We start from the raw sequence: 27,065 nt of genomic DNA, 5'->3' as shown, positions 1-27,065 counted from the left end.
GCGGTGGGGGATGTGGAGGTGCGTGTAGCTCCCAGGTCCCAGTGAGGGACCTCTGTATAGGGTGGGCGTCCTCTATGCTTTATGTGCATCCAGGCCTGTACTAAAGACAGTCTTTCTCCTGCAGCGTGACACTTAGCTAAGAAAACTACTTCATCTGGTGCTCAGTGGAAGAAAACATCCTTTTCAACGGGGAAGGAAAATTGGCTGTGTTGGGCTGAGGGAGGGGAGTGTGGAATCCAAATGGTGTCTTCCTCAGGCCTTCTCCAAGGTGATGTGGACTCTGATTTTAGAATGCCATGATTTGGAAAATTGTGTTCCATTGCTCAAATTCTTGCCTCCCCTCTCTGCTCTTTTCTCTTCACTCCACTCTCCTTCCTCTGTCTGCTGACTTGTTCAATGCTAATGGTCTTCCAGAAGGTTAGGCTTCCCGCACAAGCCCAGCCTCCTGCCAGGCAACCTCCTCGGGGTTTCAAGCTGCAAGTCTGGGCTGCTCTTCGCGTTCTGTCCTGAGGACCTCCTCAAAGAGACAGGCAAGGGCCTCCCCTGGCAAAATGCCCTTCTAATTCCATGCACTAGGAGTTCCATTTGTTACTGAAGAAGTGGGCTGCCTTCCCTGCGCCTTTGAACTTGACATTCCTTATCGTGACACTCCGCACTTTTGAACTTGACACTTTGTATCTTTAGCAGATAAAAAACCAAAGGTGCTCACTCAATAAATCGCCACAATGGGGAGCCTATGGGAAAATGGGTATGTGTAAGCCGGCTAAAGGAAAACAGGCACACAGGCTGCTTGATCTGGGATGGTCTTTAGACAACAGGATGGCTCCCACAGATGCACTTTTTTTGTTGTTGTTGCTCATGATCATGTCCCCAGGTCTAGAATGGTGCCTGGGCATAGTAGGTCCTTAATATAGTTAGGGAATGAGTTTATCTCAACCACGCTGTATGGATGGAGAAACTGCGTCTTGGGGCTATACTATGCTATGCACCTGCAGAATACGTTTTTGCCTTTTCAGTCCTTTCCCAGTGCCGGAGTACAGGACCCAGCTCATAAGAGCAGCTCAATTCTGTCATTTGTGGAATGACAGGATAAATAAGTTTCAGGGCCTAGGGAGGCAAGTGGGATACAGAAGGGAAAGCCATGGCCCCTGCCTTGGGGACAGCATGGGTTGCCATAGAAAAGAGGTTTACAATCCAGCAGGAAGTGTTGTGCGTGCGCGCGTGTCTGCGGAGGCGCAGGGAGGGTCACCTGAGCTTGCCCTGGGTCTGGTCCTGGGCTCAGTGGCAAATTCAACGCTGGGCAGGTGGCCTGAGGACAATGACGGTGCCAGCTGTGAGTCAGACTTCCTTTATTCATAAAATCATGTTCCTCCATGCAGTGCTTCTCAACCTGCCTGCACGTCAGGAGCCGCCTGGGTAGCTTTGTAAAAACCCCAATGCCCAGTTGGTTTGCACCCCCTGAGATTCTGATTAAACTGTTCTGGAGTCCATCTCTCTCTTTTTATTATCTATTTATTTATTTATTTTTTAATTTGGCGGCTCCTCTGGGACTTCTCATATGCAGTAGAGGTTTGAGAATTGCTGGTTTTTTTGGCCAGATGGGAACATGCAGGCAATAGTTACACATAAACAGAGCAGCAGAGTAGGACAGTGCTAAGGTTGGAAAGGGTGTGTCATGAAAGTTCAGGAAATCAGAATAGAAAGGGGTGAGAATCCTCTCATGTGGGCTTGTGGGGCAGGAGAGAAGAGCCCAGTGGGCAAGGTCCAGTGAGTGTGCTTAGAACTGGGAAGATGAGGGGAAGGGGAGGCGCTGGGCAGCGGTGGGCAAGATGGACGAGATTAAACGGGAGCGAGGATTTCAGCGAGAGCTTTGGCGACAAGGAAGGGTGAGAACCGGAGGGAGCCTGTTGGGCGAAAGCGAAGGCGGCTGCTGGGCAGGCAGCTGAATCCGGCTGGAGAGCCGAGCGGGTGAGACCTGGAGGAAGTGAAGGGAGTCGCTCAGGGCGTGGCGCAACGAGACTCTTAGAAGAAACTCTGAGGCAGAGATGGGGGGCCTCCGCCCATACGGAGACACAAGGAAGTCCACATGCACACGCACGAGCGCGCACATGAACACGCACAAGCACACAAACGCCTCCTCCGGGCAGGGCACACGCTCCCGCTGCACAAGTCGAGGCCCTGGACTCGGAGGGGACTGCAGAGCCGACCCACAACCGGAGCCCCGATGCCCCTCCCGGCCGCGCCCCTACGAAGGCTTGCGCAACAGGCGGCGGCTCCAGTGGGCGCCCGCCGCGCGCTGCCAGAGCCCAGCCCAGCCCGGCGCGCCCGGGAGGAGGGAGCGGGGAGCGGGGAAGGGGTGTGTCCCGGCTGCGTGCGGGGACTGCGAGGGTCTGGGAGGGGCGAGGCGCGGGGGCGGGGCCGCGGCGCCTATAAAGTCGCCCTCCGCCGGGACGTAAACAAACCTCGCCTGGCTCCCAGCTCGCGCTCGAGCTCGTCAGCTCACCATCCGCCCTCGGCTTCCGCGGGGCGCTGGGCCGCCAGCCTCGGCACCGTCCTTTCCTTTCTCCTTCGCGTTAGGTAAGCCCGCGCCCTCTTCTCCCAGGCGCGACGCGGAGCAGAAAGGGGCCGCCCGTGCGGTGCCGCTGGAGCGCCAGGACCGCCCTTTGTAGCCCCGCGGACTCCAGGAGTAAGCGCCCCGGAGCTGCAAGTGCGCGGTCACCCCGGGGCGCGGGCGCGAGGGGGCTTTGGGTGCAGACACCGCTGAAGTGGGGGGTTCAGTTACGGAAAGGGAGGAAAAAAAGACAGGGTCCCATTCATCTCCCGACTAGCTGGGGATTGGGGTTCTGGAGGTCGGGAAGGGGGCGATGAGGCGGTCCGAAAAAACACCAGGATAGCGTTTCCTGGCATCCTCTCCGAATCCCAGCTGGCGCCGCTGGCAGGGGTGCGCGCTGGACGTGGGTGCAGAAGGGACTAGGTGAGTGTGTGTGTGTGTGTGTCTGGGAACGGAGAGATTGCGCGCGAGTGTGTAGATGAGGGGTTGGTAGAGGTGAGCGGCGCTGGCAAGGAGGCTGGAGAGGGGGGCGTGTGTGTGTCTGGCTTGCAGACTGGGTCGGGAACGGGTGTGGATCCGAGAGGCTGGTGGCGCTTCAGTCCCGTAGCACACACAGGGCGGTGTGCATGTGAGTGTGAGTGTAAGCATGTGTGTGGGGGGAGGGTCCAGGGTATGTCACAGTGCAACACGCGAGCGGGAGCAAGTGTCTGCGAGCGCCGCTGGGCAGGGTGCGCCCCCGGAGGAACCCGGGATTGGCGCATCGGCGGCGTGGGAGAAGTGGCCTAGGCGAGAGGGGTCTCGCGGACATTTGGCGGCCCCTTGAGCTGGCTGGAGCTAGGAGTGGCGTCATTTTCGCCTCCGCCCACCCTCCCCCGCTTTCCTCCCCTTCCCTGCCTCCGGTGCTGGCCGCTCCTGCCCTCCAGGGGGGAGAACAGCTGGAATTACTTCGACGTTCCTGGGGGATCCGCCGCGGTCTCTGATTCAGCCTCGGGAGGAGATTCGGGCTGGGCTTGGGGAATGCGGCTGGTTCTGGGGGAAACACGCTGTCACGCCTCTGTCAAATTAGTAGCTGGAGCTGGGATTTAGTGGGTCGGTTCCTTACCCACCCCTCCCCCATACCCCCCGCCTGTTGTCCCTGCTGTCCCTGGGGGTCCTGAACAGCACGCCTGTGTGGCTTGGAAGTGGGAGATGCCTGGCAGTGGGTGGGGGAGGCTGGGCCCTTGGTTATCTTATGCCCATCCAAGAACAGCCCTTCTCACGGACGCTGGGGGCACTTAAGTTTGTTTGGTTTCTTTAAGCTGCTGGGAAATATCTAAGATTCAGAACTCAGCCAGTGGCCAGGCAGGAGGGCGGTAGACATTCTTTTAATACCCATCAGCTGCACGGGACCTTCTCCTAAGCTGCCTCAAGTGAACATATCTAAATACAAATCCCCTGTTCTTGCTGCAGAAATGCAGTTTCAAGGCGAATTTTTCAGTCTAGACTCTTCCTGTTGAGAAATTCTGGCGTCCTTATTGAGTTTCACAAATGTGATTGAAATAAGCAAGGTGCAGAGGGGGCAAACCCCAGCGCCTGTCTTGGAAGGGCTGCCTTCTGGTGGGGAAGACACACAGCTGGAGACGCAGACCAGTTCTGTGTGGTGTGTGTGGCGGCAGAGCCAGCCCCAGGCTGGGGTGGCACAATGTCGGGGATGAAGGAAGGTGTAAGGGAGAGAGAGGGTTTCGGTGTGGATGGAAAACGGGGTGTTCCCCTGACCTGTGACTTCTTAGCTTTGTGGAACCATGTCTCCCACTGCATCTGGGCAAGGAGGAGGATTTGCCTGCCCTGCCCTGTAACCTGGCCCCTGGCCCAGCGCCTGGCAGGTGGGAGGAGTTGAAATATGCAGATGGGATGAAGTGGATGGCTCTGGGTCTTCTGCCCCATTCTCCTGTGAACCAGCAGGTTGAGTTTCGGGCGAGGTAATAGACTGTGCATGGGTGGAGGTGTTGGGTTTTGCTTTTGAGGGATCCTGGAGTGTCTGTTTGGGTCTCTTGTGAGGAAGTTCTTTTGGAGCAACAAAGTTTGATCATTTGGAATGGAATAAAAAACTCACACAGGACCTAACTAGTCCAACTTCTTTCCATTTTACAGATGGAAAATGAGGCGCAGGGATGGGCAGGGATGTGCCCAGGCCGAACTGAGCTGGAGCTCAGCTTTGTGCGAGGCCCCTGGGTGAGACTGAAGGCAGTGGAAAGGGTTCCTGGCAGGATTTTGCTTGCCTGCTATGGAGGGGCAAAAGGAAATTGCATCTTCACTGAATTTCTGGTGAGGAAACTTTTGAGGCCAAAGGGGCAGAGTGGAATGATTTTTTTTTAAGTGTAAATCAGGTATTCTTGAGAGATTAGCAAAGTCAGCCTGAAGAGCAGGGGCTTAGAGGCTGCAGCCCCCTGAGTTGGCCTTTGACTGAATGGGGCTGCCCCGCCATGGCAGAAGACAGATCTCAACTGAGCTGAGGGCCCCCCTGGGGTACGTTGAAACCCGCTGGCCTGAACTTGCCTGCACATGGACCTGAAAGAAAGATAGCATTGTGTTTGTCGGGTGGCCCAAAGCTGCAGTTCTTCCTTGGGACCCAACCCCAGAGAATCCCATTCCAGACGTGACTCAGAGGCCCTGTCCTGGGAGAGAAAGCATGATGACTCAGCATTTAAGACTGAAGCAGTGTTCAGGTTTGACTCAGCCTGGAAGGAAGGCCAGGGAGGGAGACGGCATCTCTCTCCCTCCAGAGCAGCCACGGTCTCCCTCCATCTGCCTTCATCCTCGCAAGAACGCTGCCTGGACCGTATTGCTCCATTGAATGGATGAGGCAACTGAGGCCAAGAGAGTTTCAGGATTTGCCTGTAGCCATATGGCTCAGGTGGGAGAGCCAGACTTTCAACCCGGACAGTTGGACTTCAGAGCCTTTGTTTTTTTTCCATGACAACATGTTGGGGCGCCTGAAGAAATCAGGCTCAAATGAAAAGGCAATCAGGAGCTCCATGCCTCAGTTTGCTTTTCTGTAAAATGAGAGTAACAGACATGGTGCCATCAGAATGTGTAACTATTAATCTATGTAACCTGAGAACAGCACCCAGCATGTGGAAAACAGCGTGTAGGTGTTTGCCGTCAGTAACACCCACAGAAGACATTCTCAAGGCATCTTCTTGGCAAGCAGCGTCTGGGGCCCTTTGTCCTAAACCTACCCAAGGCTGTGAAAGTGCCTGCAGATGCTTGACCTAGGTATTGCTTTTTGCTAAGCTTATGTAGGTTGTATAATAGTGTCATGAGACTCTTGTCTGAAATGCACGTTTCCAGGCCCAGTCTCCTGCGATTCTGTCTCCATCAGGGGATACGCTGTTGTTTCAAAGCTCCTTTGGCTGGGCTGGGAGTGGGGTATCCTGCAGGCAGACAGAGTTGAGAACCTCTGCTCTGGAATGACAGGGGAGAGAAGAAAGGAAGGTGTAGTCATACACGCCGCTGTACCTTCAGGCCACCCTGTGTCCGCAGTGCCTGGGAATTAGTGAGTGCTCAGTAAATAGCTCTTGTTTGCTACAGTGCCTTGGAGGTTCAATGCATCACATCATCTAACTGAGGTAGAAGACATTCTTTCCACCTCTCAGGTCAGAAAATTTGAGGCTCAGGCTGGTGACTCTTCTGTCCAGAGTCCAGTGAGTGGGGTTCTGGCCAAAGTGAGCCTCCTGAGCCCTTTCCACACTCCAACATTGCCCTTGGAGGCCGCCCACACCCTCTGGGCCCACTTTTTGAGAATGAGCTTGGTTTCCTGGATCCACCCCAGGCTGTTGTTCCTGCCTCTCTTGATGGCTGTGTGATGGAAGTACTGCGTGTCCACTTGCTTTTTATCTTTCAACTTGGAGACAGAGGCAGGCTAGATAGCGGTCTTGGCTGAGAACTTGGCCCAGGCAGGTAGGCAGAAGGGCTGGGGACACTGAGGCCCCACAGGAAGGTGGCTGCAGAGGTAGAGGGCCATGAGTAGGTGCCAACCTGGAGCCGGGTTCTCGGGGTGGGGGCCATGTGAAAAGAAACCTGGGCCCCCTCGGGTGGGGCGTAAGCCCCAGCAATACAGAATGGGAATGGATTACACAATCGGGGCGATAAGCAGGTCTCTTTGACCCAGATCTTTGACTTTCCCACCTAACATTGTTTACAGACCTGCCTATCTCCTACCCGCCTGGGCTACATCTCTGACTTTTGAGTCCAGTGGGTTTTCTTGCAACTGAGCTGGTAGAAAGTGAGGCTCCTTAACAGTCTGGGGGCCTTGAGTGCCCTCCCCAGCAGTTTAATCTTTCCTTTCTTTAAATCTGCGGGGGGCCTTTCTGCAGCTATAAATTTTAAATCTGCATAGAGTTCTGTTTAAAGAGAGGTGGGTGGGGGCCCAGGTCTCCATCCTGTTCTCCTGCCTTCACCCTGTGCCCCACCCCCACGGAACCTAAGAAGATTCTTAGGTTCCCCACCCCCACGGAACCTAAGAAGAAGTAACCCTCTTCAAATATGGATGTGAGAGGGCCATTTAAGAGGTGGGTCTATGGCCTCTCTCAGCTGGGAATGCTTACCACCTCTCCTTCCTCCTTTTTAATCGTGGAACTCTCCTCCTTTCTCCAGAAAGGCCTCCTTGGCTGTCCCCTGCTGGAGGAGAGGCTGGGTTGGGTCCTTCCTGGGACCTGTCCATGTCTCCCATGAAACCTGAGAGCCTGTCCTTAGTAGGTGTTGTGTTAGTGGTGGTGGAAAGGACACCTCCATTGATTAAGGAAGTAACTTGGACCATCTTGCATAGACAAGATCAGAGGCCCATTCCAGAGGGTGGAAACTGCAAGACCGTTCTGGGGAAGGATCCTGTTAGCGTGGCTAGCATCCCATCTCAGGACAAAGGGTTCTGTATGACGAATCCATTTCCTTGTCCTCTGCTAACACTGGCTCCATTTGTGTGATTTCCACAAATTATCTCAGACCATCCAGCGCAGCTCATGCCTGTCCTGCAATTTCACAAAATAATCCTCTAAGGAGACCAGTGTCCTCCTTTGGACTTCCAGTTATTCACCTCGTCCCCTCAGACGGTCGTCTTCTATCTGCCAAACAAATTACTCGTGCTGCCAAAACTCCACTGAGAATCTCCAGGAAGATCTCGGTTGTATTGCAGAAAAGAGGTGGGCCGCGACGAGATTCCTGACACCTCCCTCTTCCTGCTGTTGTGTTTGGGACACTCGCTGACCTCCCTGGTGCTGTGCTCAAGTTGAACACACAGCAGTTCAGTTTCGGCTCCAGCCCCTCTGGACCCACACCCAGGGAGTGAATGCGGCTTTGGCTTGTTTGAGAGGGAGACAGTGGAGTTCACCTTCTTAGTGATCCCGTTTTCATTCCTTGAATATCAAACATCACTGATGCCTCCTGGGTTTCAGGCTCCACCGCAAAGTACAGGGGCCCTCGAGGAGTTCCTAGTGTGGTTTTGTTCTCTGTGTGACATTTGTACTGTTTCCTTGATTTTGATTGCTCTGATACATTTCCCTAACTTCTAAACTAGGGAACTTTCTTGAAGGTACAGTGAATCCACCCATATTGTTTGCTGAGTTGATTAGTTAAGAAAGACAGTGTGTGAAGACTGCCAACTTCCTCACCCTCCCCACGGCCTGGAGTTTCAAAAGGGCCAGAAAACACCAAGAGAGCCCGTGAACTGCTTTGTAGCTTGACTTCAAAATCTCTTTTGGCAAAGAAATGACAAAGGAATGTATCCACAGTAAGGCAGGGCTATCCAGGGCCTATCTCAAGGTGGTTTTCCTTGAGGTTCAGGCAGAAATGGTGCTGTTCATGGCAGTTTTCTGGGGAAGTTGCTGTAGCAAACAGCCACAGCACACGTTGATTTTTTCCCTCCTTTTAAAATCTGTTCTATAAAGAGCACAATGTGCTGGAGAGAACACTGGCTTTCATGTGGCCTTAAAACCAGGCATGTTATGGAGGGTGGAATCTGGGCCAGTTGCTGTTGGTGACAATCGATGCTACCCTTGTCAACAATTTCTGCCTGCTCTCCCTTTATCTGCTTCACTGAAGGCCTCCAGGGGACTGTTGTCCGCTCTCCCCCGAGGGAGTGAGTGCCACACCTGCACCCACAACAAACCAGTGAGTTTTTCACCTTTTCCTCAGCAGGGAGGAATCTAGACATGTGGCCTTTGGAAATCAAATGGGTCTTTGTGTTTGCTTTTGAGCCTCAGGTTACCCATCTGTGAACTGGGTATAATACCCAACCTCTCCCGGGGGAACCTCCTTGAGGAGCAAGTGAAACAGTGTGCTGAGTGAACGCTTTTCCAAAGCATTGAGTTGGCCATCTTAGGAAGGTACTATGGGGGAGCTGAAAACAGAGAACCTTCTGGGTGTTGTGAAGGGAGAAAAGTTCAAGACGCCGGTTTTGCCAAAAGCTCAAGCCTACTCATGATGGTTCAGTGGTGACTGCAGGGTGGAGGAGAGGCATGTGACTGTCCCAGCTGACCTCCACGCACTGAAAGCCTCACGGTCACATGCAGCCCACCTTACAACGTTGCATCTGGGCCACGGGTGGTGGTGAGGACTGTGGATATATTTAGGGCGATGTGAGATCATTGTCAACATTCCCTTTAAGGTTTCTTTAACCTGTGCCGGCTTGATGCTTGCTGACTTGTGGCACACATCTTAACCTCTTGGTGCCTCAGTTTCCCTATCTGTTAAACGGTGACATGCTGGCACCTTCCTCCTAGGGTTTCTGTGAGGCTTAAAGGAAGTACCGGGTTTAGAGCCCAGTTAGAAGTACCGGGTTTAGAGCCACAGATACTGTTCCTGGTGCTGTTTTTGTGGTGTGTCTGTGTAGGGTTACATCGTTGCCTTCCTGTGGCTGCTGGCTGCTCTTCCTGGTGGATGGAACCTGGAACTTCTAGAACAGATCATGGATGTTTCTTTGCTGGATACCCCTTCAGCCCCACCCTGTGGGAGTTCTGGGTTATCCAGGAGAGTTTGCTCAAGAGGGTGTACAGATGGGTGGCAGAGCTGGAGCAAGGCTCTAGTCTTAACAGACAGGAGTCTGAGGCTGGCAGAAGTGGGGGCCTTGGTCCAAGGTGCGGGGCTAATCTGGCCAGAGCTGAGCCCGGCAGGGCCTTGGTAAGACCCTGTGGCCCTTTTGTCTTTGTGAAGCACCTTCCTGCCGGGGTTTCCATTTGCCTATAAGTTTGTTGTGGACAGTGTGATCTCCATAGACGTACACTGTGCTTACTTTACAGATAGAGAAACCAAGGCCTAGAGAGGAAGTGACTTGCTCAGAGTCACGGAATAGGAAGGTGGCAGGGTCCCTATGCCCCGATTCCTAGGCCAATGTTCTGCTGCCCCACTGAGGTTTTTGGGAATCACAGGCTCTGTGTGTCCCTCTCAGTCCCCCACGGGCTGTTGAACAGTTCTCAAGTGGCCTCGGATTACTCAAGACGCCTCTGCCCACTTCCCTCCCAGGCCCCAGGGTCACGGGTCATGTTCTTTTCTTCCTCGGGCAGATCCTGGCCTTGGCTTTGCCTGTAACCTGTGTTCCAGCTCTCCACTGACTCTCCTGGGTCTGCTGGACCGGAAGGGTATTTGTATAGCCCCTCTTGGACCCTCGTTACTCATTGACAGACAGTGCTGGTGGAGAGAAGGGCCCCAGTGGTGATGCATTGGGCCTGATAATCAGAAACTTTGGTGGCATTTGCTGAGCATTTTCCATGTATCCCTCTCCTCGCTGGGGCTCTAGGACTGAAACCCAGGCCACGTCCTCACAGATGTCCTGGCATCTCCAAGGCAACCCTGAAAGGAAAGTATGCTGATGAATTAAGCAGCTGTTTGCCAGGTTCTCCATGCCATTCTTGAATTTAAGCCCCACTGCTGATCACTGGGCGCAGGAGTTAGCGTGCCCATTGACAGACAAGCAAACTGAGGCAAAGAGGTTAGATAGCCAGGCATGGTGGCATATGCCTGTAATCTCAGCTACTCAGGAGGCCGGAGTAGGAGGATCACTTGAACCCGGGAGTTCGAGACCAGTCTGGGCAACATAGCAAGACCCTGTCTCTCTAAAAAACAAGATGAAGAATACATTTTTAAAAAGAGATTCGATAAATTATGCAGGATCACAGAGCTAATAAATGGTGACACCAGCATCTGACCTGCAAGGCTTCCCCCAGCTCCTGGCTACCTTTCACTTCTCTGGCATTGGACTTCTCGGAATTCCTCTCAGGCAGGTGGATGGGAAAGGAAGAAGTGAAGATACAGGCTGGCAGACGGTGCTGTGACCTGGAGCCCTGTTTTTGGTGCTAAGCCGGGTTTTAGCTGAAGGAGACCTGCTGGAGGGGTTTCTTCTGTGCTTCTTAGGGAGCAAAGATGGCCTTGGAGATGGAGACACGGTTTGTCAGTCCCAAGCCACTCCAAAGGTGGGGCAGGTGGGCTAGGAGTCAGCCCTGGTTCCCCCGCCATGCTGCGTATGGCCCTGCCCTGCCACCCCACCTGCAAGAGGACCACTTTGATGCTTTCTGGTGGGTCCCAACGTTCTGTGATTAGGACTTTGCACGAGGCACAGGGAGGGCAGGGACTGGAGTCCAGCAAGGACCTCAAGCCCAGGGACAGGCTCCACCTGCCACACCTGCTAAACCATGAGGGCCTCAGGTGCCCGGGAGGAGGGAGCAGGAGTGGAAGCACCAGCCCGAGCCCCCAAACCAGGTCACATATCACCTGCCATTTCCTGCTGGCAGAAGGAGATCACAGACACCAGAAGACAGCGGCTTCTGCCAGAACTGGGTCCTTCCATGATTCTCGGGTGGTGACTTTGAATCCCAGAAAAAGTGTTTTGGGGAGAGTGGAGTGAAGGAAGAGTGTGAACATCAGATCTGGCTCCGCTCCAGCCCCTGTGCCGCAGCCAGCGGGGTGAGCTCAGGACAGCTGGCAGCCGCTTGGGCCCAGCCCCCTCCTCCGTGAATGAAGGTAGGTGGGGTGTGCGCGTGTGCGTGAGTGCATGTGAGTATAAATGACTGTGAATGTGAGAGTCCATGAAAGTGAGTGTGTCAGTGTGTGAGAATGTGTGAGTGTGTGAGAATGAGTGTTTGTGAGAAAGTATGTATGTGTGAGTATAAGTGTGAATGTGAGAATGAGTGTGAGAATGAAAGTTTGCAAGTGTGTCAGTGTGAGAATGTGTGAGTGCATTTGAGAGAGAGTGTGTGTGTGTGTGTGTGTGTGTGTGTGTGTGTGCATGCACTAGATTAAATAAGAATGCATCCAACTGACATTTTCTGGATACTGTTACCTACTAGGAATTACTGAAATCAGCTGTTCCAAAGGAGGGTGGATGTCGCACCAGGGGACATTTGGCAACGTTTGCAGATTCTTTTGCTGGTCACAGCTTGGGGTGTGTGCTGTGGGCATGTGGTGGGCAGAGGCCAGGGATGCTGCTGAGCCTCCTCCCATGCTCAGGGCAGCCCCTAAGGCAGAGGCTGCTTGCGGGGCCCAAATGTCAGCAGTGCTGAGCTGAGGATCTCTGTCCAGGAGGCACAGATGCTGTCCTGGATGCCGTCCAGACAGCATCCGCTCTGCCCTCCAGGGGGACAGACAGGACAGTGGACACAGCCCAGATGCAGCCTGATGAGTAAGCCCGAGGGAGCGCCTGTCCCCTCGGGACTGTGAGCTCCGTGGGGGCAGGAACTGGGTCTGTTTGCTCATGATCCCCAGATGAGTCCCATAGCCAGTCTCATCACCATAGCTGGTGTTATTTTTGTTCTGAGCTCTGTGTTGGGCACATAGAACCTAGTGTGGGAAGAAACCTCTGAATAAATCCTGAGTTTTCCATCCTGCTTCTGAGAACTCAGATGTTCTTTGAGGGCCAGCCTGGTGGCGTGGGGGCTGGGAGTGGGCAGATTGTAGGGAGCCAAGTCCCGGGGTGGAGTGGGGTTCAGGCTCCTTTCCCTGGCTTCAGCCGAAGCACCTTGACTTTTTAAATTTTAAAATTTTTATTTTTTAGCATTTTTATATGTTGAAGTTCCTTACATGATTTCCTTTGGATAAAAGCTCCTGCAAAAAAAGTTTGAAAAGTTTTTTGGTTGAGGCTTCAGGGACAAGGTAAGGGCTGCTTGATGGGCCCAACTTGGGAGAACTGAGGTGAGGGAGCCGCTCTCCTCCTGCCCTGCAGGCTGGCCAGATGGTGGACCGCCAGCAGCTGGCTAAGTCAACCTGCAGAAAGCACCTTCTGCAGCCCTTGGTTCATGCGGCCTTAGTATTGCAGGACGCGACCAACATGCAGGCTACCCCGAGGCCTGCAGCCCGCACAGTCCCCCCAGACTACTGCAAAGCTTTATCCAGTCTCCCGGCAGACTTCAGAGTCTAGGACACTCCCTAAATGGTTCAAAATCAATGGAATCATCTGGGCGACAATAAATAATGTCACCAGACATTGCCAAATGTCCCCTGGGAGAGAAAATCCCCCCTAGTTTAGATATACCCCGTGATCACCCTCAGCAGTTTTATCTCTAGACTTCCCAAAGGCCTTTAGCAGTGAGGGGGCTGGGTCAGAGAAGGCCCCACCAGCTCCCAAAAGCAGATGCTCAAGAACTTGATATTTCTAGGAGACACAGCGATTTTTTAACCCCTTGCCTCGTGTGGTCTGGGAAGCTAAGCTGTAGGAAGGAAAAAGGTGCCGGGTAGGGTAAAGAGGTTTCACCAGATAGAGGAAACGGGGAAGGTGGACATTTCTGTCTTTTCTCTTCTGGAGAAGGAGAGAGCTGGTGGAGACTGACACCATATCCTAATGTGATCACGGTTTCTGGAAGCCAAAGAGAACTGACCAAACTGGGCTGAACCACAGCATTTCTCGAGTCCTTTTAAATGTAGAATGTGTTTTCCAGACATTGCACTCTTGGGGTTTAGCAACAATTTAAAAGTGAATTTTACTGAAAGCATGCTGTTGCGCTACATTGCTCATTTATTCAGAGAGGGAGTTGCAGCCTGACTGTCTGCCTAGGAGAGTCTCTCGTGCTGGGAGCTAGAGGTAGAGAAAAGAACAAACTACCTGCTTGATGAAGCTCACAGATAGGACTGCTTGAACCCACCTGGTGGGACAGTGAGAGCCCCCTGACTTCACCCTGGCGCGCTTTGCTGAGGAGGGTATGCTAAGAAGCTCCTGTGAAATGAGAAGTCCTTTCACTCTCAGAGTGAGGGTGGCGTTGGCAGGGTCCTGGGTTTCTGGAAGGCTCCCTAGGCCCTGTAGGCGAGGTGTCCCACAGGCCAGGGTCTTGGGACCACGAACCTGCTGAATTAGCAAGGCTAACAGACCCGGGCCTTTCATGCCTCCTGCCTCCAAGCTGGCAGCTGCCCAGGAATGCTCACAAATATAAAACCGACTTTGTTTTCAGAATGTTCTGGAGCATAGACTCCAAAGTCTGTATAAAGCCATTCTTGTGGGGCTGGTTATCTACTGGGGAAAATCATGCTGGGGCCCCAGACCAGAGCACCCTAGTGGAGAGCGGGATCTGCCCACGGAATGCCATGTGTTGGCACAAGGGATGGATCCGGGGTGGATTCGGGGTGGCCCGCACTTGCCGGGTAACCTCTAAGAGGTGTTTCACCAGGTTCTTGGGAGTTCCTGGGTCTTCAGAGGAGCCCTAGGCAGGAATTTCAGAGGCTTGCATTCTCTCTACCATTGCATCCAAGGGGCCTTGGGCAGTGCGGGGCCCAGGTTCCCACTCTGAAGCTGGCCGTGTGAGGGCTTTGGTCAGGCGTTTTCCATTCAGAAAGTCTGGATCTGTGAACAGGGTGGGTGGCCTGGGCTCTTCGCTCTTGTCACTTACTCCTTCTCCCCCGGTCCTCTGCTGCTGTCTGTAATACTTGACCTTATTCTGCATTTTTTATGCTTCACCCCAGGGATTGGTGGGCATTTGGTTTTTCTAACTTGACTACTGATCTAGAAGAATACATGCTTACACTTCTGGTTTCTAGATTCAGCTCTTGGAAGCATGCTTAATAGATATCACCACCTGCCCAAGCCTTGCACCCCAGGGAGTCAGTGGCAGCATTCCAAGTCTTCCTGGGCTGTGCTTCAGTCTGGTTTTGCAGCCAACACTTCTGCACCTGCCCTGTGTTAGAGCACAGGTAACCCCTCTGGCCCATCCCCTGCTTTGATCCAGGAAGCGCTTTCTGCCTTGGAGGTCCTTTTTCTTACAAAATTGTACTTTGCGTTCAAATGCCTGCCAAACTCCTTGGCTTAAGTTTTCCTCTGCCCCCTTCCCTTTTAGCAGGCAGCTGAGAGTCCTGCGCCGTGGGGTGTGTATGTGTGTGCGCGCGCACACGTGTGCCTGTGTGTCTGTGCATCTGCATCACCAACCTTCTGTTAGGGCTAACTGAGAGGCTGAAGCTTGTACTGTGCCTATACATGGTAAGCATCGTGTGAGCTTGTGTTCCCGTTTCATTGTCACGCTGGGGCTGCCTGACTTTGGGATCAGCAATGCAGGTCCCCTTCTAGAATGCAGTGAGCTGCGTCTCAGGTGTGGTGGGTGGGCCTGAACTTGGTATGGGGACCTGTTTGTGAGCCTGATCCATCCATTTCACTGGGAGGGTAGTGTCTGTGAGCCTCAGTATCCTCTCCCAGGAAATCCACTGCGCTAGCCCCAATGGGGAGACTGGGTTTGGTCCATGGACTGTGTGTACAAGGGGCCTCCTCATACCCTGCAGTGCATCACGAGGGAAGCTGCTGGGCAGAGCGCAGGCCTGGCCTTCTTGCCATTGGTCTTGGATTTGCTTCCTTTAGGAAACCTCTCAGCAGGAAGTATTGACCTTTTGGCCTTTGTCTCCTTGCAGGCAGGTGACACCAGGGACATGTCTCGGGAGATGCAGGACGTAGACCTCGCTGAGGTGAAGCCTTTGGTGGAGAAAGGGGAGGTGAGTGGAGATCTTCCTGGCTGCCCCATCACAGGCACATGTGCACATAGACACACACAGGCACACCGGAGCTCACACTTGTACTTATGGGCATGCAAACACTGCACAAATACACATGTACACAGCATACACACGGCATACAAACATGCTGCACACACATGTACACGGCATACAAACATGCTGCACACACATGTACACAGCATACAGACACACATGCATACACACATAACACATGTGTCCACTGCTTCCTTGAAATGCAAAGTTGTGAGAGGCTCTGGTTCAAGTCCCATAGGATTGGGGGCTGGGCCCCTTGCCCACTTCTCTGGGCCTTTCTGCTCTCATTTGTAAAGTGAAGACATCAAACCAGAGGTTCTCTCAGCTTTCCCATCTCTAACATTCTGTGGTTATAGAACATGCAACATGGGGCCCAGTTGCCCATAGGCACTGCCTGCCTCAGCTCTCATTAAAGCTACATACTCTGGGGCCGCACTGTCTGGACTTATATCCCAGCTGTGACACTTTGCAGCTTGGTATCCACTTGCTAACCTCTCAGTATCTTCATATTCTAGTTCTTCATCTGTAAAATGGTGACATTAGGACTTACCTCATGGGGCCAAGTGAGGATGGAGTGACCTAATTCGTAGGGAGCAGTTAGAACTTTGCCATAGAGGAGATGGGCAATGCATAGTCACTTTTTCACTTGCTATTATTATCTTTTTGGGCAAATCTCTTCTGTCAACAGAGCCCTTCCTGTTGGAAACAGAAGCCCCTGTCCTATAGGCTGGGCTGGCAGGCCCCATCCTCGGCTGATTGTTCTGAAGATGAATGAACCTTTACATTTGCACAGTTGACATTGTAGCTTCAAAACATGTTTACATCCCAATTCTCACTTAGCCTCATAACTGCCTCTGATATGTCTTTTTAAAAATGTGGAAGCTTTGGCCCAAAAGTGAAGTTAGTCTAAAGCCAACTAAATGCTTTTAAAAATGATAATTACCATGCACTAACCACATCCTGCATGCCTGCTTTTCCGCCAACCGTATTTCAACTTTGGTTCATGCAGGTCCCAGGTTCTGTGATTATACTCATTTTGTAGAGGAGGAAGTTGGGTCTTAGGGAGGTTAATTTGTCTTCTTTGCATAGTTACAAAGTGTGGGACATGCAATCAAACCCAGGCCAGCTGACAATGGTGAATAGACTGTTCATTTAATTTCCTTATGACTTTACATGTGGCTGCTCTGTTTTAGGCTCATAATTTCGTAGACTTTTCTTTACAAATGTATGAGGCAACGATCTCTTTTCCCCTTTTGCAGACTTAAAAATAAAAACAAACTGGTCCTAGACAGGAAGGGGATTGGTCAAGTTATTTCAGCTATAGCTGGTACAACTAGAGTTAGAAACCAAGCCTGGGGAGGCTACAGAATGCTTGCTTATCATTCCACACTAGGGTCTGCAAACCTTTTCTGCAAAGGGTCAAATAGTAAATATCTTAGGCACTGAAGGCCACATGATCTCTGTTGCAACTGCTCAACTTTGCCATTATACCAAGAAAGCAGCCATAGACAGTATGTAAGTGAATGTACTTGCTGTGTTCCAATAAAAATTTAAAATGTGGTTAGGCGGATTACAGTGTGCCAACCCCTGCCGTATACTATGCAATTTCTAAATCCATGTCCTCTTAACTGTGGGTCTGTGACATAGTCTTCTGAAACAGTCAAACAAAAACTTCTAGATAGAACAAATACATATCACCATACTCTTATTTCTCCCTTTTTAAAAACCCTGTGAAAATAGTATCCCACAGTTTGCTTTATTCACTTGACATTTCTGGGAGATCTTTTCAACATCAGTCCATAATCCACTTGCTTTTCTCTTTTTAGGTACATAGTATTCCACCACATGTATTTGCCCAGTGCCCAGTATGTGAACACATGTGTCTGTCCAGCCTTTTGCTATTACAGACAGCGCTGCAAGAAATTTGCACCCTTGTATCTTTCACATGTGTCATTACATACATGTGCAGGTACAGCCCTAGAAAAAAGTTCTCAGAAGTGGCACCGCTGGGTCCAAGGGTAAATGCATTTAAAACAACATTTTTTATTTATTTCAGGCAGCCTACTGGAATCCTTAGAACATTTTATACATGAAACACATCTCTTAAGAGCTTGTCCATTCAGGGTTACATGCCAGTGCATCTCTCAGTGAATATTTACCCTTTCTTTCAAGGTTTAGATGGAAATAAATTTCTTTCAGTTCCTTAGATTGACTCAGCAAAGTGTTTAGAGTTAGGCTTAACTATTGGGAAGTTCTTCCTTGTGTCTGTCCTCAATTTAGATTGCCACTGTACTCTGCTGACGTTTTGAAGGTTGGTGTTTGTTGTACAGAATGGCTTTCCCCGTTCTTCCCCACCAGTACACACTCACGTGCACATATACACACACAGGGCAATGGTATAGGTGCCAGCCACGTTTGCTTCCACTTGAATTTACCCAAAGTCCCTGATGTTCTTGCCCACAGCCCAGGAGATGTGGAGCTATTTGAATCCCCAGCACAAGAGCCTGTGTTGTCATCTAGTCTTCCAATCCCTGCCATCTAACGGGAGCTCCATTCCATCATCCTGTTCCCCTCATCGCTTTTGCATTTTGCTCTGCTGAGCCGTCTTCTTTTCTAGGGGTTTGTGGTGGGTGAGGCTGGGGCTCAGTTTTCACGGAGTGTTGGGACTCCGTCTCTGGGTCGGGAGAAAAACATGCCAGCAACATCTCTTAGAAATGTTGGCCAGCCAAGACTCCAGTTGGTCCTCTGAGTCACACTTTCACCAGGCCAGAGGGGACACGGGACTTTTCTCTGTCTTCCTGGGCCTGTCCTGCCATGGACAGCTCTGGTAAAAGATAGAATTTGGGCTGAAACTCAGATGTTTTTTTTTTTTCTCGAGACGGAGTTTCACTCTTGTTGCCCAGGCTGGAGTGGCTGGAGTGCAATGGTGTGATCTCGGCTCACTGCAACCTCTGCCTCTCAGGTTCAAGGAATTCTCCTGCCTTAGCCTCCCGAGTAGCTGGGATTACAGGCATGCGCCACCATGCCTGGCTAATTTTGTATTTTCAGTAGAGACGGGGTTTGTCCATGTTGGTCAAGCTGGTCTTGAACTCCCGACCTCAGGTGATCTGCCTGCCTCAGCCTCCCAAAGTGCTGAGATGACAGGCGTGAGCCACAGCACCCAGCCTGAAACTCAGAATTTTTAGATTGAGGGAAATGCTTAGAGGTCTCCACTGCCTCTTCTACTCACAAGAGATTGAAATTTAATCCAGGTCCAGATGACAGCAGCCATGGAAAAAATGTAAGGAGGACCATGATGTGGTCAGGTTTGAGTTTTAAAAGTATAGCACATGGGTGGAGCCAGGGAGACCCGTTAATAGTCAGATATCAAATTTCTGTATCTCTCAAGCCTGTGGTCAGCTTAGACCTTCAGATTTTTATCTATCAAGGCTATTGTCAGAAAGGAGTCCAGTTAATGTGTCTGCCTTTCTGCTGGACTTATATTTTGAGATGAAAAGGAAAGTCTGGGCTGGGTGTGGTGGCTCACACCTGTAATCCCAGCACTTTAGGAGGCCGAGGTGGGTGGATCATGAGGTCAGGAAATCGAGACCATCCTGGCTAACATGGTGAAACCCCGTCTCTACTAAAAAATACAAAAAAAAAAAAAAAAATTAACTGGGTGTGGTGGCGGGCGCCTGTAGTCCCAGCTACTCAGGAGGCTGAGGCAGGAGAATGGCGTGAACCCGGGAGGTAGAGCTTGCAGTACTCCAACCTGGGTGACAGAGCAAGACTCCGTCTCAAAAAATAAAAGGAAAGCCTGCCTTTGTGAGGAATTAGGGAGACCCCACAAAGGAGGGAGCGTAGGTACAGATTCAGGTCATAGAAAGGCCCATATGTCCTAACATTATTTCTCTTACAGAGAAAAACAGATGAAATTGACAATCTTTTTTGTCTTTCCACAGACCATCACCGGCCTCCTGCAAGAGTTTGATGTCCAGGCAAGTAGAGGATGTGGCTTTCCTTCCCCTTCCTCATTCCATCTTCTCTTTTTCCTTTTTCTTTCCATTGGTTTAAGTAGATCATTGGGCAAACATTGCGGGCAGGGGGAGAGAAGGCAGTGGTCTCAGCTAGGTCCTCACCCTCAGCTGCTGCTCCCAGACAGAAGCTGACTTGAGTGCTGGCCAGAGAATCAGGAACCAGTCACTTCCCACGAAAGCAGGACAGAGACACTGCCTGTTTCAGCCCCAAAGAGCTGGCCAGAACGGTGGGGCGTGTGTGGGGAAAATGGTGTGATGCTGGGCTGGCTTGGGACCCTGTGAGGGGAGGGAACGGAAGCAAAAGCTTGATGTCCTTGGCTCCACTTGGGAAACTGAAACCAGCCTTCTCTGTGGTTTTCTGGCCCAGAACTGAAATATCTCCATCCCCAGTCAGGATTGCAGGGTGGGCCAGGGGGTGCAGCTCAGCCGTGTCCAAGAACAGGCTCTCAGGAGAACAGGCTGGGCTCTCTCAGCCGAGGGCGGGGTCAGAACTTCAGGAAATCTAAGTCCTGGACTCGTTAGCCCCAAGCTCGGGTGGGTCCCATGCTGTGCTGGGCTCTGGAGGGTGGGGCAGAAAGCCTGAGCATATGGTGAGCTTATGGTCTCCCTGAAGGAGGAGAGGCGCACTCCTGGACCAGCCAAAGGTGGCTGAGGTGTTCTCATCTGAACCGCTACCCATGTGTTGCACAGGTGTCCCCAGTTTGGGACCCGTTCTGTACTCTGCATCTCACTCCTCTATTCTACCTCCTTACCTCAAAACAACTCCGCTTTTCCTCTTGAATCCCTGATTTCATGAATACTCCCCCATCCATCCCAAGGCGAGGAATCTTGCACTGTCTTTGGAAGGAAGGGAAAGGATGGGAGAGGGGCTGGAAGCATTGGCTAGTAGATGATCGAGGCTTTCTATACCACCACCAAGGTGTGTATTTTCTCATCATCCTGGTTGTGTCAGGCTGTCCCTGGAGATCACCCTGATCTCAGTGTTTAAGAAGAAGAAAGGGCCAGGTGCAGTGGCTCATGCCTGTAATCCTAACACTTTGGGAGGCCGAGGCAGGCAGATCACCTGAGGTCAGGAGCTCGAGGCCAGCCTGGCCAACATGGAGAAACCCTGTCTCTACTAAAAATACAAAAATTAGCTAGGCTTGGTGGTAAGCGCCTATAATCCCAGCTACTTGGGGGCTGAGGCAGGAGAATTGCTTGAACCTGGGAGGCAGAGGTTGCAGTGAGCCGAGACGACGTCATTGCACTCCAGCCTGGGCAACAAGAGTGAAACTCTGTCTCAAAAAAAAAAAGAAGAGAGACAACACTGGGAAGTGACTTGCCTGAGGTCACTCAGCAGTGATTGGGGAAGTGGTGCCAGACTCTGGGCCTCGCCTCTTCCAGCCCTGAGAGCTCCCCGTGCTGCTTGTGTAGGTTTTAATGATGTTGGTGAGGGCTTCCTACCTGCCAGGTGCTGTGCTGAGAGCTTCCCAGCCAATATCTCATGTAATGCCTCAATATCTCATGATAACATGAGAGGCACCATTAGCCTTATTTTTCAGATGGGTATACTGAGGCCAGAGTGGAAGGACTGGAAGCCACACCTAGCTCTGCCTGACCAGGAAGGAAGCCCATGTTCTTCCTGCACCACTCGTGTGCTGAGGTCCAGGCTTCTCCCATGCCCTGGCTAGAGCTCCATCCCATTCCTCTCTGTGTTGCAGGACGCTGGGCATGCGAAGATGCTCCAGGAGGGTGGGAGGTGAATGTACTATCTTGAGGTTTATCAAGTCCAAGCCTTCATTTTACAGCTGGGGAACCTGAGGGACAGAGAAAAGGGGAAGTCACTCATTCAGGGTGGCATGGTGGGGCAGCTAAGAGTTATGGTAGCGGATCCTCTTTTTCACCCTCTTGAGAATGGGAAAAAATGCACCCAGGGCAGTCAGAGCTGCAACAGATGCAGTGGCTCTCGCACCAGCACCATGGCCTTGGTTATTTGACTGGTTCTCTGAGCTGAGAACAGCTGGAAGTTAGCCCCAGGGGTCATCTGCTCATTCAGGGATGGGTCGGGCTACACCAGCCTCCCTCAGCCTGATCGAAGCTGCCCTTGCCAACCTTCCCTGTGGCTGAAATGTCAGCTCCTTGTGTTCCCCAGGGGAGTGGCTTGCTGGCACTGAGGTTGTATCTTCCTGCAGTGGGGATGTGATCATCCATCCTCCTCAGGTGAAGGCCCCATTCCAGAGCCAGGAAGAGTGAACCACAAGCCCCATGGGTGCCCTTTCCTGGTGATTGACCCTTAGCACAAGATGCTTCACTTCCATTTCCCCATCTGTGAAATGGAGACAGTGCTCCAGCCTTGTTAAGTGGTAGTGGAGAGAGGACACTGACACGGGCCAATGATGTGGTGCTTCCCGCATCAGTGCCGGGCCAAACATACACCCTATCCACTAACTATCATGGAGTGTTTTCCCTAATTATTTTTGTTGTTGTGGAAACATGCACATAACATCCAATTTACCATCTGAACTACTTTTAAATGTACAGTTCAGTAATATTAAGTACATTCATATTGCTGTGCAACCATCACTATCGTCCATCTTCAGAAATGTATTCATTTATTTATTTTTATTTGTGTTTAGACAGAGTCTTGCTCTGTCATCCAGGCTAGAGTGTAGTGGTGCGATCTTGGCTCACTGCAACCTTTGCCTCTTGGGTTCGAGCAATTCTCATGCCCCAGCCTCCTGAGTGGCTGAGATTACAGGTGCCTGCCACCACATCAGGCTAATTTTTGTATTTTTAGTAGAGATGGGTTTTTCCATGTTGGCCAGTCTGGTCTCGAACTCCTGACTTCAAGTGATCTGCCTGCCTCAGCCGCCCAAAGTGCTGGAATTACAGGCTTGAGCCACTGTACCCCTGGAACTTTAAAACTTGCAGAACTGAAACTCTGTCCCATTAAACAACTCCTCATTCTAGCTTCAGGCGGTCATCCTTCTATTTTCTGTCTCTGTGATTTTGATTACTCTAAGTACCTCATACAAGTGCAATCATACACTATATTATTATTATAAAACTGTATTAATTTGCATTGATTTGTTCTTTGCCAATGTCTGGCTGGTGTAAGTTAGCTTCATGTCCTCAGGGTTCTTCCCTGTTGTAGCAGGTGTCAGCATTTCCTTCCTTTTTAAGGCTGAATCATATTCTGTTGTATGTATGCCCCACATTTTGCTTATCCATTTGTCTGTTGTTGGACACTTTGGGCACTTTGGGCTATTGTGAATAATGCTGCTGTGGACATGTGTGTACAGATATCTCTTTGAGATCCTGCTTTCAGTTTTGGGGGACATATACCCAGAAGTGGAATTGCTGGAGGTATTAGTCCATTCTCAAGCTGCTATAAGGACATATCAGAAACTGGGTAATTTATAAAGAAAAAGAGGTTTAATGGACTCAACAGTTTCACATGACTGGGGAGGCCTCACATTCATGGCAGAAGGTGAAGGAGGAACAAAGGCACGCCTTAAATGGCAGCAGGCAAGAGTGTGTGTGTGCAGGGGAACTGCCGTTTATAAAACCGTGAGATCTCTTACTCTTTATAAAACCATGAGATCTCTTGAGACTCATTCACTATCACGAGAACAGCACGGGCAAAACCTGACCCCATGATTCAATTACCTCCCACTGGTTCCCTCCCATGACACGTGGGGATTATGGGAGCTACAATTCAAGATGAGATTTGGGTGGGGACACAGCCAAACCCTATCACTGGATCATATGGTTATTTTGGATTTTAAAATCTTGGTTACCAATTCTGAGAAACCTAGAAAGCATAGTTTATCTGCTCCCTGCGAAGATAATTCCTCACATTTGTGTTTCTCTGGAAAGTCTGCAAAACACTTTTACATTCTCCCGTCTCAGGACAAAGGCAACTGATAGAACAGAGAATAGGAGCTCCCGCCCCTACTCCCAGGGAAGGTCAACCTATGTGGCTCAGGCCGGGGTCGGCTAAGGAGCTGCCCCTTAGGACATCATTAAAGTGGGGACCACACAGAGAAGCCTTTGGAAGGACAGCAGAGGTCAGGATAAGGTCTCCCAGCATCGTGCACCAGCCTGGGCTGAGCCCTCTGAGTTAATTCCCCGAGCTGTCCTATGAGGTAGGAGCATTTTTCCCTGTTGTGCCTTCCTTTGTTTCTTTAACAAATGCCCACTTTGTGCCTGGCATTAGTTTAGGTGCTGGGGATGCAGTGATGAGCATGACAGGCAGTGACCTGTGTTTTCAGGAAGCTAAATTCTGGAATAATAGCTCAGCACTGCCGAGCACAGAATGTGTGTCTGGCAGCATGCCAAACGTGCCCCATGTGTGCTTACGGTGATCCTGTCCCCATCCTATGGAGAGAGAGGACCTGAAGCACAGAGAGGTTAGGGAACTTGCGTGAGATCGCAGAGCTGGAAAGGGGACCTCAAGCCATGTGCTTCCAGGGCACGTATTTGAAACCAACCCTGATTCCTCAGAAGAAAGAGGCAAACAAACATACAAACAAGCAAATGTGAGCATTCCAGCTTCTGTAGGTGCTTTGAAGATAATAGTGAAGGGTTATATGGAGCCAGGTGATGGGATAGGGCATGGCTGGGGTGCTGTCTTAGGTTGAGGCTTTTTTTTAAGTGGTGACATTGCACTGAAACCTAAAAGATAGATGGAGTCAGTCACGTGACAAAGAGACTGGGGATAGATTGTTCCAGGCAGAGGTAACAGCACAAGCAAAGGCCTTTCTGATCTGAATTCTGAAATTTCCAAGGGCAAAAATGTGTTATTCCTGTAAGCTGTTAACAGGCTCAGTGCTCCCAGTAAGTCACAATATTTGAGCTGAAATTTGAGTGTTGAATGACACTTTTTCAAGGTTGTTACCAAAAGAAAATCTTTGTATAAAACTGTATTCCTTTAGATTTGGCTTCTTAGATTGGAAGGTGTTAGGGACTCAGGAGATTGGTGAAAGCGTCCCCCAGATTTTCAGCAGTCTCCAAAATCTTGGGTGTAGGGTTGCTGTAGAATTTTCATCAGAAGATGTAGTGCAGTGTGACGATGGAAGCTCTCTGGGGCCTGATGGGTTCCAGGGCCAGGAACTGAGAAGGATAGAGCTTTGGTCAAGGGGGTCTACAGGGCGTATCAGCCTGGGGACTGGTCAGTATAATCTGACCTCAGATTCACACAGGAGTTCCAGCAAAGCGACAGGACAGCACCTGTCTGCCATGCACTTCGGTGTCCTTTAATGAGCCAGGCCAGCACTGAGGGCCTCCTATGCTCTCTTGCTGAATCTTTGGGGACCTGTACCATCATCCTTACTTTACAGATAAGGAAACTGAGGCTTTCCCAGAGGTGGCAGCTGTGAAGTGAGCCACATTGAGCCCAGGGCTGTCTGACGCAGACAGTTCTCTCAACCGTGATGCTTGAGTACAGCCCTGTTCTTGGAAAGGCTGATCGAGCCCTTATGGACTAGATTCTGGTTCACCTTTGTTACGTCTACTTGTCAAAAAATCTAGCCAAGCAGATAATCTAAGCAACACTTCATTGGGCTTATGTTTAGCCTACTGACAATGAGTTGTTGTAGGACTCAAGAGTTGATGTGCCTTAATGGCAAATGGATTTTATCTGTTCATTTAGTTGGTTTCTTATCTGCTTGTTAAAATAGGGCTCCCTCCTGGGCAGTTCTTCCCCTGGGGATAGCTTCCCTCCTGGTCCAGTCTAAGGAGTCTGAGTCGCTTTATTTTGTGTATCTGAAAGCAGCTGATGTTATTCCTTGAAAAATAATTACTGCTTCAGCACTTTGACTAACTCAGGCAGATTCCTACTTCCTTTCCCAATGTGGTCAATAATTTAGGCTTTTTTTGTTTTGTTTTTTAAATGAATCAAAACACACACACTTGAGCCCAGAGCTCGGCACTGAGGAGCTGCTGGCGGAGTCTGCATTGAACTGCTGGGTGGCCTGTCTCTGGAGACAGCTCGCCTGCCAGAGCAGATGGCATCAGGCCTTATCTCTCCGTCACTGGCATCGCCTTTAGGTGGTCTCTTTGTTTTGTCCTGGGTGATGTTCGGGCAAAGTGATTGGTGATTTGCATATGAGGTTCTGCCAGCACTGTCAGGCCCCTGCCTGGGTTCCGTTCCTGGAAAGATTCTGGAACCCTCAGAGCACGGGGTGGGTGGGCTGCTGGCCTAGGTGTTGGGGTTGCAGGAAGGACATGGTCTGATCTGGCTCTGCTGAGAGGCCTCTGGCATCAGGTTTTAGGCAATTGTGTTTGCAAATTTGATGAGTAGGGAGAGTGGGAGTATTTTGGGTTCCAGCTTATTTTCTTTGGCTAGAATTCTAGAGTCCAAGACTTCTGCTCCAGTTGGGGAGCTTTGTGGAAGGCCACCTGGGGGAGGGAAGAAGAGGAAGAATGAATATTTGCATACTCATTGTCTCAGGGCTTCACTGCCAGGGTGAGGGGAGTTGGCCTCTTTTGCAGATGAGAGACCCATTTGAAGATGTTAGGGAACTTGCCAAAGGGTACTGTTGAGATAATCCTAGATTTAGATCCATCTGCTTCCGAAAAATGTTATAGTCATGGAAGCTGTAATGGCTGGCCTCTCTTGAGCTGTGCTGTACATCAGAAACCATGCTGGGCTCTTTTCCTGCATCCGCTCGTGTAATCCTCATGAAACCTTGTTGAGGGAGGTATCCTTGCCATCTATCCTTGCTATCCTTGTTTTATATTGAAGATACGAGGCCCAGAAAATCTGAAGGGATTTGCCCAGTGTCACGCCATGATGAGATAGTTAGTGAAATCTCATTCAATCCACACGTCTGGAGCCAAAGTTCATGTAACGAGTTTTGGGGAAGGGACAGCAGAGTTGACTTCATTACCGATAAATTGTAACTCGTGGGCCGGGTGACTTTCTGTGGCTTCAAATTGCTTTTTCTGTTGGATTTGCTGCTTCTAATTCCCTCCACCTGGATCTTGAGTTGTACAGACGGTTCGATTTGATTTGGTTTCCATGGGAATCTGTGTTTGTGTGCTCACCAGGGCTCCCTGGGAAATGAGCTGGTATTACCCACAGGGCCTCCATGTGGAGCAGTGGAGGGGGCTGGGGCAGCACCGGGGCCGGGCAGGGGCTCTGGAGGTCTGGCTCCCGTTCTACTGCAAGACCTCTTGTTCAGCAGAGCTGAGCTGGTCTTAGGGATGTACGATCCCATTCAGGGGGGGTTGTTTTCCCTCCTTTTCTTGGAAGCGGACCAGCTCACAGGGAAAATGGAAATGGTGACCTTTTGCTAATTTCTCTCTTTCCACACAGTTGCTTCTTGTTTTCATGCCCCATGACTGAAAGTGGGCAGAACTCAAATAGAAGCCTGGAAATCCTCAACTCGCCATTTCCCATTCTTGCCCTCCCCCAGCCCTACTTCCTAGCAAAGCCATTGGGACTTAGAGCAAACCCTTAGAGTGACAGATGGCAGGAACGCTCATCTGGATCAGCGCAAAATGAGGCTTTGGAAAATAAACACAGCATGCTG

At 50.9% G+C, this 27,065-nt stretch overlaps 1 protein-coding gene across 1 annotated transcript in view; it reads left to right on the top strand.

Annotated features, from left to right (window-relative positions):
- Positions 1–2,401: 2,401 nt before the first annotated feature.
- NDRG1 (N-myc downstream regulated 1) overlaps positions 2,402–27,065 on the top strand; it is a 60,229-nt gene continuing 35,565 nt past the window's right edge. Inside the window, exons 1-3 of the mRNA XM_054498089.2 lie at positions 2,402–2,577; positions 15,398–15,478; positions 19,474–19,509. Of these exons, the coding sequence (XP_054354064.1) occupies positions 15,416–15,478; positions 19,474–19,509 (99 nt within the window). The 5' untranslated portion in view covers positions 2,402–2,577; positions 15,398–15,415. The remainder of the gene's footprint in view (positions 2,578–15,397; positions 15,479–19,473; positions 19,510–27,065) is intronic.

This window comes from Pongo pygmaeus, chromosome 7 (assembly GCF_028885625.2).
Source record: "Pongo pygmaeus isolate AG05252 chromosome 7, NHGRI_mPonPyg2-v2.0_pri, whole genome shotgun sequence".
NCBI classification, from domain to species: Eukaryota; Metazoa; Chordata; class Mammalia; order Primates; family Hominidae; genus Pongo; species Pongo pygmaeus.
This window is presented reverse-complemented; position numbering and strand designations above follow the sequence as displayed.